Source organism: Gopherus flavomarginatus, chromosome 10 (genome assembly GCF_025201925.1).
Source record: "Gopherus flavomarginatus isolate rGopFla2 chromosome 10, rGopFla2.mat.asm, whole genome shotgun sequence".
NCBI lineage: Eukaryota > Metazoa > Chordata > Testudines > Testudinidae > Gopherus > Gopherus flavomarginatus.
In genome coordinates this window covers 11,619,896-11,637,088 of record NC_066626.1, presented here as the reverse complement: position 1 = coordinate 11,637,088, position 17,193 = coordinate 11,619,896, and the positions used below count along the sequence as shown (strand labels likewise).

Here is a 17,193-nt window from a genome sequence, read left to right as displayed (position 1 = left end):
TCCCAGACCAAGCTGCAGAGGGATCCCTCCTTGGAGAAGCTGAGGGAACTTGCTGGCCACAGCGCTGCAACCCCCCTTGGGGAAGGCTGCAGGGACAGAGTCCTGCAAGAGAAGGGATTCCTGTACCGGGAATGGGCTCCCCAAGGGGAAGTAGAACTGGGGGGAATCGGAAGGCAGCTGGTGGTGCCCCAGGAATCCACAGGGTTCTTCCCGTTTGAGCTGCTGGATGGGAGGAGAGTGAGGGGACCCCTGGACCCGGAAATGAAGGATTGGGAGGAGAAGGGGGAAGACCCCCTGGGGGATCTCTTCCCTGAGGTGGGAGACAATCTCCCCATCAGGTGTTCCCCGTTCAAAGTCACTGGAAAAGCAGCCCAGAACCTGGAGAGAGAGGTCAGGGACATGCTGGCTTTAGATGGGATCCGGCCGTTTTACAGCCCATGGGCCTCACCTGTGGGGCTGATCCCCAAGGGAGACAGAATGATCTGGTTTTGTGGGGGCTGTGAAAAGCTTAAAGCAATCACAGTGTCTGATGCTGACCCCATGCCTAGGCCTGAGGAGACTGTAGAGAAGCAAAGGGCGATGGAAAACTTTGCCCTGGCAGACACTGGTTTTGTGGGGGCTGTGAAAAGCTTAAAGCAATCACAGTGTCTGATGCTGACCCCATGCCTAGGCCTGAGGAGACTCTAGAGAAGCAAAGGGCGATGGAAAACTTTGCCCTGGCAGACACTGATAACATGTGCATCTTTAGCCAGACCTGGGAGGAACAGGTGTCCCAGGTGAAGAGGGGGCTGGGCTGCCTCAAGGAGGTGGGACTGATGGTAAAAGCTGGAAAGTATAAGGTGTGGACGGACGGCAGAGGCGTTGTGTCTGGGCCACAAAGTGGGAAGCGGCTGCCCAAGCCCAGAGCTGGCAAAGGCCAAGCTGAGGGCTCTTAACCAAGACAGCCCAAATCGCAGCCCAGAGTGCTGGGAGAAGACCCCGTCCCAGTTTGAACCCCATGGGTATTGGGGATAGCAAAAGGGTTCAAGCCACATAAACCTTCCCACATGCGGCCTGCGAGTGCCATCAAGCACACCCGACCTAAGGGAGGGCGTGAGACTGGGCTGTCCTGGTGTAACTCACATCAAGGAATGGGAGAGATGCTGGGGCATCCATAGGAACGTTGGTGGGTTCGAACTTCCCCAGGTCACTGGCTGGAGTGACCTCGCTCAGTTCGGTCTCGAAGGGGGGAGAGATGTGACGAACTGGGAAAGTTCTTAATGTTTTCTCTGAGTACTGTGTTGGTGCCTCAGTGTCCCCATGGCAGTTCTTAAGTATCTGGCAGAGCAAAGGGCCAGTGCACCTAAATGCCTGACCCTCTGTCTCCTAGCAACTGATGGCCTGGGCCCCTCCTCTGCAAAGGTGCCAGCTGAAAGTGTTGGAGACAAAGGGATCAGGTGACCTCCTGGCCCAGAAAAGGGGCTGAGCAGAGAGGAGGGGCTGGGAGGGGTGGTTAGTCTGGAGCTGGCTGGGGGCAGACGTGGGGGTCTGGCTCACTGCCCCCCAGAATGGACCCAGCCGAGGGGTCCGGGTCTCTGTACCTACAAGCTCTGTTTTAGACCCTGTTCCTGTCATTGAATAAACCTTTGTTTTACTGGCTGGCTAAGAGTCACGTCTGACTGCAAAGTGGGGGTGCAGGACCCGGAGGCTTCCCCAGGACCCCGCTGGGGCAGGCTCGCTGTGGGAAGCGCATGAAGGGGCAGAGGATGCTGAATGCTCCAAGGAAAGACCCAGGAGGTGAAGACGTGTAAGCTTCTTGCCCTGAACAAGTCTGCTCCAAGGGAGAGGAGGCTCCCCAAAGTCCTAACTGGCTTGGTGGGGAGCAGTTCCAGAGCATCGCCCGGTAACTCCGTGACAGCGGGCCCCTTTCTTTCGTTCCTCATCATCCCTTCAATCATAAACCCTCATGGCAATTGCTAACAGTCCCTCTATATTTTTGCCAGATGCCCCCTCCAACTTCTGCAGCTTTTTCCTAATGTCCTCATAAGACTGTCCAATAAATAGGGGAATTAGTACCCGTTTCCCATTAACGTCCTCAGGATCAAGGTCTGTATATCTTTTACATGTATTACAGAGCCGTTCATAAAAAGCAGCTGGATTTTCATTCTTTTCCTGTCATATACTACACAGCTTGGCCCAATTCGGGGTTTTTCTTATACAGCGTTTCATTCCCTGTACTATGGCCCTGGCATATTCGCTATGCTGAGAAAGGCCATCCTTATTCTGTGGCCAATCGGGGGGGCTCTCAGGCAACTGTGCCGTCACCTCCTCCGCTCCTTTCCCAATCTCGGTTAACCACTCGCGGGCCTTTGAGAGAACTAGGCGTCTCTCCTCCGCGGTTAACAGAGTGTTAAGAGCGACCCTCATGTCGCCCCAGGTAGGGTTATGGGCCATAATTAAGGTTTCAAATACTGCTGTTAGTGGGGCAGGATCTTCCGAAAACGGGGGATTTTGTTGCTTCCAATTATATAAATGACTAGTAGTAAAGGGAACATATACCATAGTGAGATCACCATTGGGGGCTACAATTTCTCGGAGGGGCATTGCATGTGTCATGCCACCCTTATCTGGTGTCCTGATAAGGGTAAAACGAGTATCTCCTTCCATATAGTCAGATGACAAGCTATACTGCTGAAGGTTCTGTCCTGCCAGGGGGCCCGTTTTACTCCTAGTGTAGTCAGACGGTCGGTCGAAGGGGGTTTTTGCCTAGAAGGGTCTTGGCCACTAGGCCCCTCCCCTTCTTCCTCTCTGTCCCCCCAGTCTTTCGGGTGCTCCTGTCCCCTATCCTGACTATGGTCTTGCCCTTGTTCTGGGCTAGTCCTGAAAGTTATAGTTGAGGCACTGTCCCCCGAGGGGAGGGGTGGGGGTCCTTCAATTGGGGGTGCCTGAACCGGGAGGCCAGGATACAAAGGAGGAGGCATAGGATCAGGGGCAAAGGGAATTACAGCTGGTGGACAGGATTTCTTAGCAGGAGGGCAGGGTTTCTTTACAGGGGCACGGGCCAGTAAGGTTTTTAATGGTTCGCGCCTTACATTTTTGCAACCATGGGGGAGGATTAGCCACCAGGTCCTGCCAAATATCTATATAGGGGTATTGGTCCCAATGCCCATCCCGGATTACGATACTATGTACTGCCTGTACAATATCTGGTCTGAGTGTGCCCCCCTCAGGCCATTCTACCCCAAATGTTATCCATTCAAGAGTACAGAATTTTTCAAGATTATCTTTGCACAATGTCATTCCATAATCCGCCTGGCGTCTAAACGCCTTCCAGTTATTTAGCATACATCCCAAGGGTGTCCCGGGAAAAGTACTCTGTCCGGACTCCATTGTGTTCTTTCCCAATTTTCGAAATAAAGAAAAGATAGGGATCTAGCTCTTTTTGATATACACTTGGTCTTGAGGTTCGGCTGACCCCCCTTGCGATCAAAATATCCTGGTCACCGGGTTTCCCCTCGCAGGAGTTTTGGGGCGGCTAGAATCAGCCTAAGCCTCAGACCTGATTCGCAGTATTCGTTTTTAGCTAATTACAGTTTAGGTTTACAACACATCATCAAGATAAAGAACAGGAACACCCCCACAAGGAACAAAAGCAATCCCTGGGGCTGTTCCAAGTCCCAATAGTTGTTCAGAACGGCCCACAGAATTGTAGAGTTAGTGGAATTATGCATGGGCCGCTATTTACTTAATAGCATAATAACAAGACATGTATAAAACTAAAACAATGTCGTTACCCCTTCCCTCTCACAGGCCGGCTAGAGGGTATCCACCATCCAACCCACACTTCGGGGGCGTTATTCCTCAAACCCAGGAGGTAAATGCACTTACCGCCCGGAGTGGCCGCGTCCGGCAGTCGGATTCCCTCCTCTGCTGGAGCCGTCTTGGTTCCGTGTCTTTTGGAGTTCTCTTTAAAGGGGACGCAGCCGCCCCGGCCGATTGTGACGACCCGAAGCCTGAGCAAACCACGCTCAGGGTGGCCACTCTTCGGTATCGCCCTCGGCCGCCGGTCAGCGCTCCCTACAGGGAGAGAAGTCCTGCCGCGGTCGCCATTTGTTAGCCAAATAGGCTCGTTTCCCCCTGGAGCTACTCAATTACCCCAAGGAGGCACGGAAGACAGGAAGACGGGTACCAAACCTTTATTCTCGGTCAGCTGATCGGGTGCCTCTTTCTCAGCTAGTGCCAAAGGAAGAAGACACACCTTACAAGCTCGGAGTTAGCCTTCTTATACTCTGTAACAAACAACTTAGCGTGCATACATTCCATTAGCCTATACATTGTTTGAATCCCGCTTTAGGGGTAATCAGGATGCATTTGCTTATCCACTATCCTGAGTAGGTGCGTGGAGGAAGCAGTTACGTACAATAGGAGAGCAGCCTAGATGATAAGCAAATAGTTCAAATAGTTGGCCCTTTGCTCTAACACTAGGCTACAAACATCCCTTCGTGCAGAGCTTCCATTAGTCCATACGTCTCTCAAGTTCCTTTTACAGATAAGTTGGTTCCGCCTAACATCTTTCTCCTTTCTCCTAGGTATTTTGCCTACGTGCATTAAGTAGGGTTACATACATGCAAAGATTAGCTGGGTTGATACTGGGCGGATAAGCAGAGGGTTGCCAGAAGCAAGGAATTAGCATTCCCTTTTGCTCCAACAATATCTCTCAATCCAACGAGTAATTTCCCATTAAGTTTAACAGCATGCATATGCTCACAGCTTGGTTAGGTAGAAACAAACTTTGCAAATTCTGTGTGGAAAGAGGCAGCAGCTGGGCTCTGAGAAGCAGCAGCTTCATGTGTTGCCTGCTGCCTGTTCCCTCTTAGCCAAGGACAATTATTCCTCAGGTGCTCAGTGGACTTACAATGCTAGCACCTCTTGGGATCCTCTGCTTGCACAGGAAATTCGGGACGAGTACCAGGGGCCTGGGGAGGTGAATGCCCAGCCTCCTTTTTCCCGGAGTGAAACGGTGATTCTGCTTTCCCCCAACCCTGTACCCCTCTGCCAGTGGTTTATGTTTAATTGCAGCTTGAGCTTGCTCATAAGAGTCTGCAAACCCAGCTAAGTCACCCATTGCATTCACCTTTTTGTCCCAGAAATACTGTTTTACTTCATCACTGCACATATTCAGGAATTGTTCCTGAGTAACCAAATCACACATTCCTTCAAAGCTTGTAATGCCTTTCCCTCTGACTCACTTCTCTACCAAATCTCTCATTTCATTTGCATAAGCCACATTACTCAATCCAGATCCCCGCTTAAGACTCCTGAATTTAACCCTGTAGATTTCAGGTGTAATCTGAAACTATTTCAGAGCAGTTCCTTAAATTTACCATAGTTTGAAGCATCATCAATAGGCATCTTATTGAATATGTCCAGAGCTCTGCCAGTCAATGTTGCTATCAAGGTGGTCATCCTTCGATCTCCAGGGATAGCATGGAGGGTGCACAGTCTCTCAAAGGTGATGAAATATTCAGCAATATAACTGGATTCATCATACTGTGGACGTAGTCGCTCCCATTTGTGGATTTTTGGGCAAGTGGAGTTAGCAGCTAGACGGTTTTGTCATTTCAACTCCATAACAGCCAGTTCATGCTTCTGGGCCTCAATCTGGGCCTGTATTTCTCTGTCTCTTAACTCCAGAGCTCTTTTACGGGCTGCCTACTCTCTGACTGCCTCTGCCTCCATAGCTCTCTTGTGGGCAGCCTCCTCCCTGGCTGTTTCTGCATTACTTTCCATTTGTTTTAATTCCGTCAGTCTTTTATCTTCATTTTCTTTCTCAGCCATTTGCAGCCTGTGCAGTTCTAGCTTTTTCTGAGCCTCGCTCTCACTCATGTTGCTGATTTTCCTGCCTTTATTCCCTTCCCCAAAATAAGCAAACAGAAAATAACAAACCAGTCACCACTTTCTTTGTTCTCCAGCCATCACACCCAAAACTCACTTAAAATCACTACCAGTATCTTAAGAGCAATCAGCTGTGCACAGATCCTGCCGACTACTCCACTATGACGGGTTGGATCACAGAAACCCCCTTGGGGCTGCCAACTGATGTGCCAAGACTACTACTGCCCCTGCCTTCCCTGCCAGCCTGGGACTCCAGAACCCCACCTGGTTGTGCCAGATATGCTTGCCAACTACAAACACAGACCCAGGTCTGAACCACTTCCCACAAACTGCAGGCTTACTGAAAGCAGTGTAAGAAGTGTTCCCATCTCTAACACTCAGATGCCCAACTCCCAATGGGGTCCAAACCCCAAATAAATCCATTTTACCCTGTATAATGCTTATATAGGGTAAACTCATAAATTGTTCGCCCTCTATAACACTGACAGAGAGAGATGTACAACTGTTTCCCCTGGTATTATTTCCCCTTCCCGCTGGTATTAATACATTCTCTGGGTTAAATAATAAGTAAAAAGTGATTCAATTAAATACAAAAAGTAGGATTTAAGTGGTTCCAAGGGGACGTCCACACTACCCGCCGGATCGGTGGGTAGCGGTTGATCTATCGGGGATTGATTTATCGTGTCTTGTCTAGATGCGATAAATCAATCCCCGAATGTGCTCCCCGTCGACTCCGGAACTCCACCAGGGCGAGAGGTGGAAGCAGAGTCAATGGGGGAGCCGTGGCTGTCGATCCTGCACCGTGAGGATGGGAGGTGAGTCGATCTAAGATACCTCGACTTCAGCTATGCTATTCTCGTAGCTGAAGTTGCGTATCTTAGATCGATTCCCCCGCCCCAGTGTAGACCAGACCTAAGTAGTAACAGACAGAACAAAGTGAATTACCAAGCAAAATACAATAAAACCCGCAAGTCTAAACCTAATACAGTAAGAAGCTGAATACAGATAAAATCTCACCTTCAGAGGTGTTCCAGTAAGCTTCTTTTACAGACCAGCCTCCTTCTAGTCTGGGTCCAGCAATCACTCACCCCTTGCAGTCACTGTCCTTTGTTCCAGTTCCTTTCAGGTATCCTTGGGGATGGAGAGACCATCTCTTGAGTTAGCTGAAGATCAAATGGAGGGGTCTCCCGGGGGTTTAAATAGACTTTCTCTTGTGGGTGGAAACCCCTCCTTCCTCCTGTGTAGAATCCATCTACAAAATGGAGTTTTGGGATCACCTGGGCAAGTCACATGTCCATGCTGACTGAGTTCTTTACCAGCCAAGCCACATTCCTGGGAAAGCTCAGATGTGGATTCATAGACTCATAGACTTTAGGGTCAGAAGGGACCAATATGATCATCTAGTCTGACCTCCTGCAAAAGTTCATTGTTGGCTTAAGAGTTTCTGGATGGGGCATTTCCTGAGAATAGACTTTTCTCAGGAACCCGACCAACTGCTTCACCGCAGCCTACTTAGAATCAAACAAGTACGCAGCCAGTATTCATAACTTCGAGTACAAAACTGATGCAGACAAATAGGATGAATATATCCAGTAGATCACAACCTTCACAGAGACATGTTACATGCATATGTAGCATAAAACATGTCCCAGTTATGTCATATTTACATCCATAAGCATATTCCCATAAAGCATTATGGGGTGCAACGTCACAAGGTGACTCTGCATAAATGGCCCCTCCTCACCCAGTCTTTGCTGCTCCATTGATTCTGCCCTTTTCTAGCATTTGGCTGGAGCCTGAACCCCCCAGGCAGAGACTGCGATGAAATCCAAAGGGGAGGTGCTGGGATTCCTGTCCCTGTTCCCTGCAGTGAGCTGGGCCTCCCACCTCAGCCTGTGCCTAGCAGGTGTGTGGGAAATGGGAAGACCCTGCCCTCCTCCGTCTGCTGGGAGGGACAAGGAGCTCTCCCCTTCTCTCTGTTCCCTGCAGCCTCCTGGCCATTCTGGGCAGGGTGGGGTGGGATTCCACTCCTCTGGCCCTCCCAGACCCACCCTATTATGCTTCTTCCCCCATGAATAGTGGGGCTGTGGCAGGAGCAGCAGGCACTGAGTGGGGGGCACCTGTTGTTTCAGGGGCTGGTGACCTTCGAGGAGGTGGCCGTGTATTTCACCGCAGGGCAGGGGGCGCTGCTGGACCCCACTCAGAGAGCCCTCTACAGGGATGTCATGCAGGAGAACTATGAGAGTGTGACCTCGCTGGGTAAGGGTTCCTGTCCCCTCAGCTATGTGAAGCCACGGAGTCTGCATTTCTGCACCTGGTCGGTTACGTTAGAGGGGAATGGGTTGCATAGTCCACAGGAGGGAGCCGTTCACCTCCAAACCCCCTCCAATGGGATAGGGGAGTCATGGACCTCATGGACATGCTAATTCATCCCCATCCCTCCAGCTGTCACGGGGCAGGAACAGTGTCTTAGCCTCTCTGCATTAATTCTCACTCACACACAGCATCTCTGTGCACCTCCCTTGCTGGGACTGGCTCCATGTGTGGGGAGGGCTCTGGGGGCTCAGACACAGGCAGGGGTTTAGCACCAGAGCTGTGTGTGCCTCAGCAAGTCCCCCAGAGCCCACAGACACTGAACACTCCCAGTAACACTGTGAGAACTTCCCGTTCCCGCCAGACATCGGCCTCTCCCACTGGGGCTCAGTGACCACGTTCCCATCTGTTCACATCCTGCAACCCCCCCCAAGAAATCATGGGGTCATTTGAAACTTCAATTGTGCCCTTTGTGACAAATACTCCACCAATCATCAGTGCACTGTGCTCATGCCTGATTTCACCCCTGAGCAGGACTCCCCATTCCCAAACCTGACCTGATCGCCCGGCTGGAAGCAGGGGAAGAGCCGTGGCTCCCAGATCTCCAGGCCTTCGAGGAAAGGAAGATCCCAAGAGGCACCTGCACAGGTGAGGAGTGACACTGACACAGAAACTATATGGAAAAAGCTGAAAACCTCAAAAATCTTGCATTAGCCCCCGTCAGTTCTGCCTCATCTTACCCAGGTTAGACTATGGTCAGCAAGTGTCATCTCATGGCAGATATCACTCATGGCTTCCTACCCACCCTGTTCGCTGTCAGGAGTTTTCTCCCTGCCTTCACTTCCCTGGGAGTGTTTGGGTGGGACTTGGAGACAGAATTCAATTGCTCATTCTCCCAACAGTTACTGTGTTGTGTTTTCCCTCTTTGCTACTCCCCTTTTTGTCCTTTCCACCAGCCCAGGCACTGACTCCTGCCTGGATTCTCTCTCTTCCCCAGCAGGTGACGAGACAATGAGTGAGAACGAGGATGGGAATCCACAGCAGGAAGGTCCTGAGCCAGTGGAACTGCAGGGGAGGTTTCTGAGAAGAGCTGATGGAAATTTTTCCCAGTGCTGGGAAGAGAGAGAAGCCTGGAGTCATCGGCACAGGACAGAGAGGAAGCTGGGAAACAGGCAAAAGAATAAAGTGGACGAGTTCATTGAATGCAGGGGAGGAGGCAAGGATCCCCAGGAAACCACAGCCCAGCAGGCAAATCCTAAGGAAAAGAAACCCTATAAATGCTTGGACTGTGGGAAAATCTTCAACTGGATCTCAAATCTTACTACTCATCGGAGACTGCACACAGGAGAGAAACCATATAAATGTCTTGAGTGTGGGAAAAGCTTTAGTCAGTGCTCAGGCCTTATTAGCCATGGGAGAACCCACACAGGAGAGGGACCATATAAATGCCTTGAATGTGGGAAAAGTTTCAGTACATCATCAGTCCTTATTATCCATCAGAGAACCCACACGGGAGAGAAACCATTTCAATGCCTTGAGTGTGGGAAAAGTTTCAGTCAGCGCTCACATCTTACTAGCCATGGGAGAATCCACACAGGAGAGGGCCCACATAAATGCTTGGACTGTGGGAAAAGTTTCAGTGGACCATCAGCCCTTACTGCACATCAGAGGATCCACACTGGAGAGAAACCCTATAAGTGCTTGGACTGTGGGAAAAGCTTCAGTCAGAGCTCAAGCCTTATTAGCCATAGGAGAATCCATACAGGAGAGAAACCCTATAAATGCCTTGCGTGTGGGAAAAGTTTCAGTGTATCATCAGCTCTTATTGTACACCAGAGAACCCACACAGGAGAGAAACCCTATAAATGTTCAGACTGTGGGAAAAGCTTCAGTCTGCACTCAAGGCTTATAAACCATAGCAGAATCCATACAGGAGAGAGACCATATACATGCCTGGATTGCGGGAAAAGTTTCAGTCAGCGCTCACATCTTAATAGCCATGGGAGAATCCACACAGGAGAGGGCCCACATAAATGCTTGTACTGTGGGAAAAGTTTCAGTGGCCCATCAGCCCTTACTGCCCATCAGAGAACCCACACAGGAGAGAAACCCTATAAGTGTTTGTACTGTGGGAAAAGTTTTAGTCAACAGTCAAGCCTTATTAGCCATGGCAAAATCCACACAGGAGAGGGACCGTATAAATGCCTTGAGTGTGGGAAAACTTACAATGCACCATCAGCACTTACTGTACATCAGAGAACTCACACGGGAGAGAAACCCTATAAGTGCTTGGACTGTGGGAAAAGTTTCAATCAGCGCTCACATCTTACTAGCCATAGGAGGATCCACACAGGAGAGGGACCCCATAAATGCCTTGAGTGTGGGAAAAGTTGCAATGCCCCATCAGCCCTTATTGTACATCAGAGAACCCACACAGGAGAGAAACCCTATAAATGCCTCGAGTGTGGGACAAGTTTCAGTGTACCATCAGCCCTTATTACACATCAGAGGACCCACACGGGAGAAAAACCCTATAAATGCCTGGACTGTGATAAAAGCTTCAGTCAGAGCTCAAATCTTACTGCCCATCGGAGGCTGCACATGGGAGAGAAACCCTGTAAATGCTTGGACTGTGGGAAAAGTTTCAGTGCACCATCAGCCCTTATTGTACATCAGAGAACCCACGTAGGAGAGAAACCTTACAAATGCCTCCACTGTGAGGAAGGTTTCAGTCAGCGCTCAAACCTTGTTAGACATCAGACAATCCACACAAGAGAAAACCCCTATAAATGCTTAGATGATTGGAAAAGTTTTAGTCCCTGCTCATAATTTCATAAAAATTGAAGAATTCACACAGGACAGAATCTATAAATGCCTCAACTGTGGAAAAAGTTTCATTTGAAGATCAAACCTTCCATCACATGAGACAATCCACATGACAGAGAACCCATAAATGCTTGGATTGTGGGAAAAGGTTCAATAACGGCATGAAGAGATTCAGTCTGAGCTCACACATTGTTCCTCATCGCATAATTCACAGAAGAAAGAGCAAGAATGTGCAGGAAGCTTTATTTGGTGCTCACATGGCATCATGCCTCAGTAAATCCACACAGAGGAGAGCCCTTTGATGTGTCCTTAGCATGGAAAATGCTTCAGTTGGAGCTAACACCACACTGGACATCAGAGACTCCTCCACATAGGAGAGAAATTCCCTCAGTGCCCTGGTTGGGGCTGGCCTTAGTAAAAACTCCATTTCCTAATTCCCACCCGCATCGGTGGCATTTGGCTCCTAGGTATCTGTTAGAGGGCTTTTCCCCTCACCCTCTCTCCTGGTTCTTGTCTCACAGACAGAGAGCAGACCAGAAGTCCAAAGGACAGACAATTCAATGTTTATTGGGATTCGTTTCCAAGCAAGTATATTTCGCACCCTTCACACCAGTTAGGCTTATCTCTACGTGCCGATAGTCTGTTCCCCAGTGTTCCCTTCCCAGCTCTGACACCACAGAGCCTTCCCTGTGTCCCAACTGCCTGTTCCCCATTCTCATTCCCCAGTCCCCTTCCCCCTGCTCCTCCTCCGTAGCAGGGCCAGATAGATCTGCAATGCACACCCCTAGTCACACCACTTACAACGTATGGTCATGTCCTGTTCGGGAGGGTCGTGAGTTGGGGTCTTCGTGCCACCTCTTTTGTAACCCAAGGGAGGGGTGAGGAGTGAGGTTGGGCTCCGGTAGGGGCAGGCATTTCTTTGGTCTTTTAGTGTTTTACTGCCCCCCATCCCGCCTTCCCCTCCTGACCAATTCTTTGGCTTGCTTTGAGAGACCTGCGGCGGTTGTCAAGTGTGCACTCATATATTACACTCCATCTGTGTCCAGGAACACTAGCTCCAGCTCTTAGCTCTTTTCACCCCATCTGTGTGTGGGCAGATGTAGCACATGGTGCCATTGTCCTTTGCTCACACACATTTAGTAAAATATGCAAGAGTCAAACCCCAAATTCTGTCTCAGGCGGACAACCAGGCTTATGTGCTAACAGTATCCAGCTGCCCATCTCTGGGGGCAGGTTCCAGCAGCAGCTGACCCGGAGCTGATCAGGGACCCTCTGGCTTTGCCTGATCTAAGCAAACCCCAGCACGGGAAAAGAAGCCCCTATCAGTCCTCTGACGGGTTGTCCTGCCGATCTGGGTATGTCACCTGATGTACTGGGATTCCACTGAGCCTGCCTGTTCTACCAGCCAGGGCACCCCGACCCCAGCCTGCCAGCCTGCTCTGTCACACCCACAGGAAGTGCCACGTCCCGCTGCAGAAAGACATGGATGTGGAGATTAGGTCTGCATGGTGAAACCCAGCTCAGGACGTGCCCCACACTTGTGTGCACACCACTGTAGGAGTGCAAATCCCAGGAGTGCACTGTCTTCCCAGCACGGGCACTTACCACAATGTTCTGTGCTCTCCGTGCTTAGGAATCACTCTGATTTCTTTGGTCCTGACTCAGACTCCTGAGGGCTACAGATGAAAGTGTCCCACACCTGGAGGGGGAATTCAAATGAACCCCAAAGCTCTCGCTCATCTTTCTGAGCTAAAGTCCCTGTTTTCATCTATTGCAGGGGTCGGCATCCTTTGGCTCCCGGTCCGTCAGGGTAAGCGCGGGCCAAGAGACATGCGGGCCGCACTTCCTGCAGCCCCCATTGGCCGAGAAAGGTGAACCATGGTCACTAGGAGCTGCGAGCAGCTGTGCCTGTGGGCACTCAGGTAAACCAAGTGTCTTGTGGCCCACCAGCGGCTTACCCTGGCAGGCTGGGTGCCAAAGGTCGCCAATCTCTGATCTATTGTTAAAGTGGCTTCTGGGCTTTGTAGATGGTCAGGTTTGGGCTTTGGGTTTTTTTTTTATTATTATTTTTGCATTAGGACGATGTTAAAACTTCTGTAAATAACACAACCAGATAATGAGGGGGTGCTGAGTACAGCAGGTTTAGCCAGGTCAGAAGAAAATGGATGAATTTGTTTTCCTTCTTTGAGCAGTTAGAGTTCTGTGGGATTTTCACTTTATAAACCTGAAATTATTTTGTAGCACACCTTGTAGTGTTGGTTTCTGTCTCTTCCTAGAGGCCGTTTGGTCTTATATTTTGATAGTAGTTTACTTTGACAGGATGTAGCAGGTTTATTAAGGACTTTATGAGACAAATGATCATTTGCCAGAAGAGTCCTTGTTTGTTTTGACTGTTCTTTCCCATTGTCATGAGATTTTTGTGTGTTTGAACAATGAAAAGTGTCACTGTCTGTCAGCACAAGCACTGAGGTGAGAGTCACACTCTGAGGGGCCGAGACTGAACAGGGTATGGAGTTACTGCCAGATCCCTGCAGAGCTGTGAGATGCAGACAGGCGAGGAGAGGGTGGGGAACAGAGCTGGGAAACTGCAGACTTGTCTCTTGGGAGCCAGACAGCTGAGGCTGAGAACGGTGAACTTGCTGTGCCAGTGCCAGAGGGAGACAGGAATTGCCCTGGGAGTGCTGGGTGAAGCCATCCCTGAAGTCGGAAGGGCTACAAACGATGCCCCAAGAGGAATGATGAGGGGAGGGGGCAGCATCTCCTCATTGCTCAGAGGACGAGCCTGGGCAGAAACAAGAAGGAAGCTGGGGAAGTCAAGAGGCCTGAGCCAGCCTTGAAGCCAGGCTGACCCCACCATAGAGGCGAGAGGGAGATGAGGAGCCTGAAAGCCCAGCTGGTCACCCCTCCCCATCTAACACGGTCTTGTGTGGGGACGACAGACTGTCTGCCCCACTCACCCCAGATTGCGTCCCTGGTGTGATGGAGTAGGGACTGTGTCTGTGGAGGATGGGAGAGCCGGGGATGTCTTTAGGTGAGAGACAGGATCTAGGCCTGTAACCTGAGCCAGGTAGGGGGGGAGGTGTGTCAGCTCCTTTGCCCGGGAAGCTGGAAAAAAGGAAGGGGCGGGCTGGAGGAAGGGCAGTTCAGTTTCGGTTTAGGGCTGGGTGGTTAGAAATCAGGGAATCCTAAACTGGAATCCAAAGGCCCTGAACCCTCAAGGACTCGATTGAGGGGTCCTGGCTGTGCCTACAAGCTCTGCTGTAACTTGCATTCCTGTTGTCCAATAAACCTTCTGTTTTACTGGCTGGCTGAGAATCACTGTGAGTCCCAGGAAGAGGGGTGCAGGGCCGGACTCCCCCACACTCCGTGACACCTCTAATCTCCGTTCCTTGGATTCCTGCCCTCACAGTGTTTGCTTTGTGACAGCGCCAGCACGTCTCCTGGGCATCTCTCTGTACTTTTCTACCAGTTGGTAAATGTTGCTCTGTTGCTGGTGCACAGGGGATTTGGGCGCAGCAGTGTACTGGGCTGGGGATGGAAAGTCCCATGCTGAGCTGGGCTGGGGGTGGGGACAGGAGTCTGTTTCTCCTTTGTTATAATAAAGTAGAATTTAGTTTCTCACACTGTGTCCTTGTTTTCCATGAAATACCCCTCGGATTCGGAGTGGAGGTGAACAGTAAAAGCAGTGCTAACGTGCTCTGGTACAGAAATGCAGTGAGGTCACTCATACAATCTCAGCTCTGCCCTCTCATAGGGTCCGTTGCAGACAGTATATTGACAAATTTCTATGTGGATAATCGGGCTAAAGTGATTCTGCTCTGAGCTGGTTTCAGCCCCAAACCCCGGCTCTCTCAACTTTACCACCTGCCTAATTCTAGCGCAGACCCATTTCAAGCAATGGGGCTATCCGCAATGGTACAATTAAGCATGTGACTAAGGTTTGGCAGGACTGGGAGGTTAGATGGGTGGGTTTGGGAGTCTCTCCCTGTTCATACTCGGCCTGTTCCTCACACCACAACTTTCCCCAAATTCATTCATGTCTGGCTACAAAATAATTGTGTCTCAATTAGTCGCATGATTATTGTTAGACAGCAGCAGCCAGAGGCTCCCCAGAAGCCCAAGGCTGTACTGCACTAGATGCTGTACGTACACATCATGAGAGACAGCCCCTAAGGGAAAGAGCTTCCAGCCTACATATGCAGAACAGCCAACAAAAGGATTTTGCAAGTGTCAGGAGTGACCCTGAAGTCTAACCAGCTACGAGTGACGCCCCAAGGGGAATGATGAGGGGAGGGGGCAGCATCTCCCTATGGCTGAGAGAACACGGCTGTGCCCTGGAAGCAGCTATTCAACTTCTGTTACGTGTGACAAACACAGATTGTTCTTCCCCAGAATTACAGCTCTTACCCCTAGAGCACAGACGACATTCTCTGAGGACAGTCAATCTCTTACGGCTTTAGCAATAATCACTGCCAATGGGGCTGTTCCAACATTCTGCACCGGCTGTCAGACCCTGCCATGGAGAGATACCATCAAAGCCCCATGCTGTTCTGATGAAGGTATTTTAGGGCTTGTGGGCCCAGCTTATATTACACTGAATTTTAAATCCTGTTAGATTTTCGGTAAATTTTTCAAAAGTATCTTTTAAAAAATGACTTAGGGTTAGAGTTTTAAGCTATTAGGCACCTGAGGATGCAGAGAGGTGCTTAGTGGGGTTGTCAAAGCAGGTTAGGCATTCGGGGCTAGATCAGGGGTTCTCAAACTGCGGGCCAGGACCCTGCAGGGGGTCATGAGGTTATTGTATGGGGGATTGTGAGCTGTCAGCTTCCACCCCAAACCTCACTTTGCCTCCAGCATTTATAATGGTGTTAAATGTATAAAAAGTGTTTTTAATTTCGGGGGGGGGAGGGAGGGCGCACTCAGAGGCTTGCTGTGTGAAAGGCGTCACCAATACAAAAGTTTGAGAGCCACTGGGCTACATGCACAAAATAGATTTAGATGCCCAGGTGCTCCTTTCACTTTAGATACCTGAGTCTGAAGATTTTGATGCCAACAACCCTAAAACAGACACACACACTCAACTATTGCCTAACTGCTCGGGAGCGGAGAGGTTGGGCTTTGGGGGAAGGGGCGGAGCAGGGGCAGGGCTTGGGGGAAGAGGTGGAATAGAGGTGGGGAAGGAGGAGAATGGGGAATGGGTGGGGCAGGAAAGGGTGGGGTGGGGGAAGCTGTCCCAGGCCCTGCGCCCCACTAGGGGCAGCCCTGGGTAAGGTTGTTCTTATTTGCTTACTTGTCCCAACGTGCTGAAACTCGACAGTGGTGTGGGATGGACGCATAGAGTCTTCGGCTTCCAAACGACCCTGCCTGGTGTTCATGTGCATCAATTACCTCTTAACAGAGGAGTTTGCACACTAGAGTGAGGTCATTTAAACAGCATTTGTTTGGCAGCTTCATTTGCGCTGCTAACAGTGTAGTGCCCTGCCATGGATACGTCTGCCCAAGTGACCTGTGGGTTGGATTCATTTTCGTGGGAGGCAGGACACGTGGAGGATCATTTACATTCTATTTCCTTAGGATTCACCTTCAATATACTTCTGTGCCGCTGAGATCTCTGACCATTACAGTCCATACCTCAGCAGGCAGACCCAGGCAGCAGTGCACTCGTCCAGTGGCCTGAGAAGGTTTCTAATCAAAGAGAGTGTAGATTCCAGGAAGCTACTGGGATAATATCTCACCGGAGATGAAAGGGCTTGTTCAGAAAGAGAGTTTGAAGTCTGTAGGGTAAAGATGAGCCACATGGGTTTGCCTCCATGCAGGCAGGGGTAGGCACCACCATCTTGTGCAACGGACACTTGACAAATTACTGAACTTAAGTGACGGACATGGGCGAGGGGTCATGTCATTTGGTCATAATTCAACCCATAAAATAGCACACCATTTCCCACACTGAACCCTGGCCCCCAATAACCTATCTAGCTAGCTAATAACAACAACAATCATAATACATTTAACTCACTTCAGTGTTTTTTAATTTACCTCACCGCTGCAGTCAATATTTTTTGTGGGATGGGGCATTGAAATAAATATTTATCCTAAAACAATATATCCAGTGCATTGTTTTCATTACTTTTTTATTGTTCTTGTTCAAATAATGTCATCTTGTGATTTTCTTTAAATAAG

General features: G+C 50.0%; 1 protein-coding gene across 2 annotated transcripts in view; it reads left to right on the top strand.

The window, feature by feature from the left end:
• The window catches only part of LOC127030128 (zinc finger protein 624-like), a 42,449-nt gene extending 26,331 nt beyond the window's left edge, over positions 1-16,118 (top strand). The window contains exons 3-5 of one of the 2 annotated variants that reach the window (XM_050916135.1): positions 8,007-8,133; positions 8,722-8,835; positions 9,188-16,118. In XM_050916135.1, the coding sequence (XP_050772092.1) occupies positions 8,007-8,133; positions 8,722-8,835; positions 9,188-11,016 (2,070 nt within the window). In that variant the 3' untranslated portion in view covers positions 11,017-16,118. Of the gene's footprint in view, positions 1-8,006; positions 8,134-8,721; positions 8,836-9,184 lie in introns of both variants that reach the window. The other variant, XM_050916134.1, reaches the window with a different exon arrangement.
• The last annotated feature ends 1,075 nt before the right edge of the window (positions 16,119-17,193 follow it).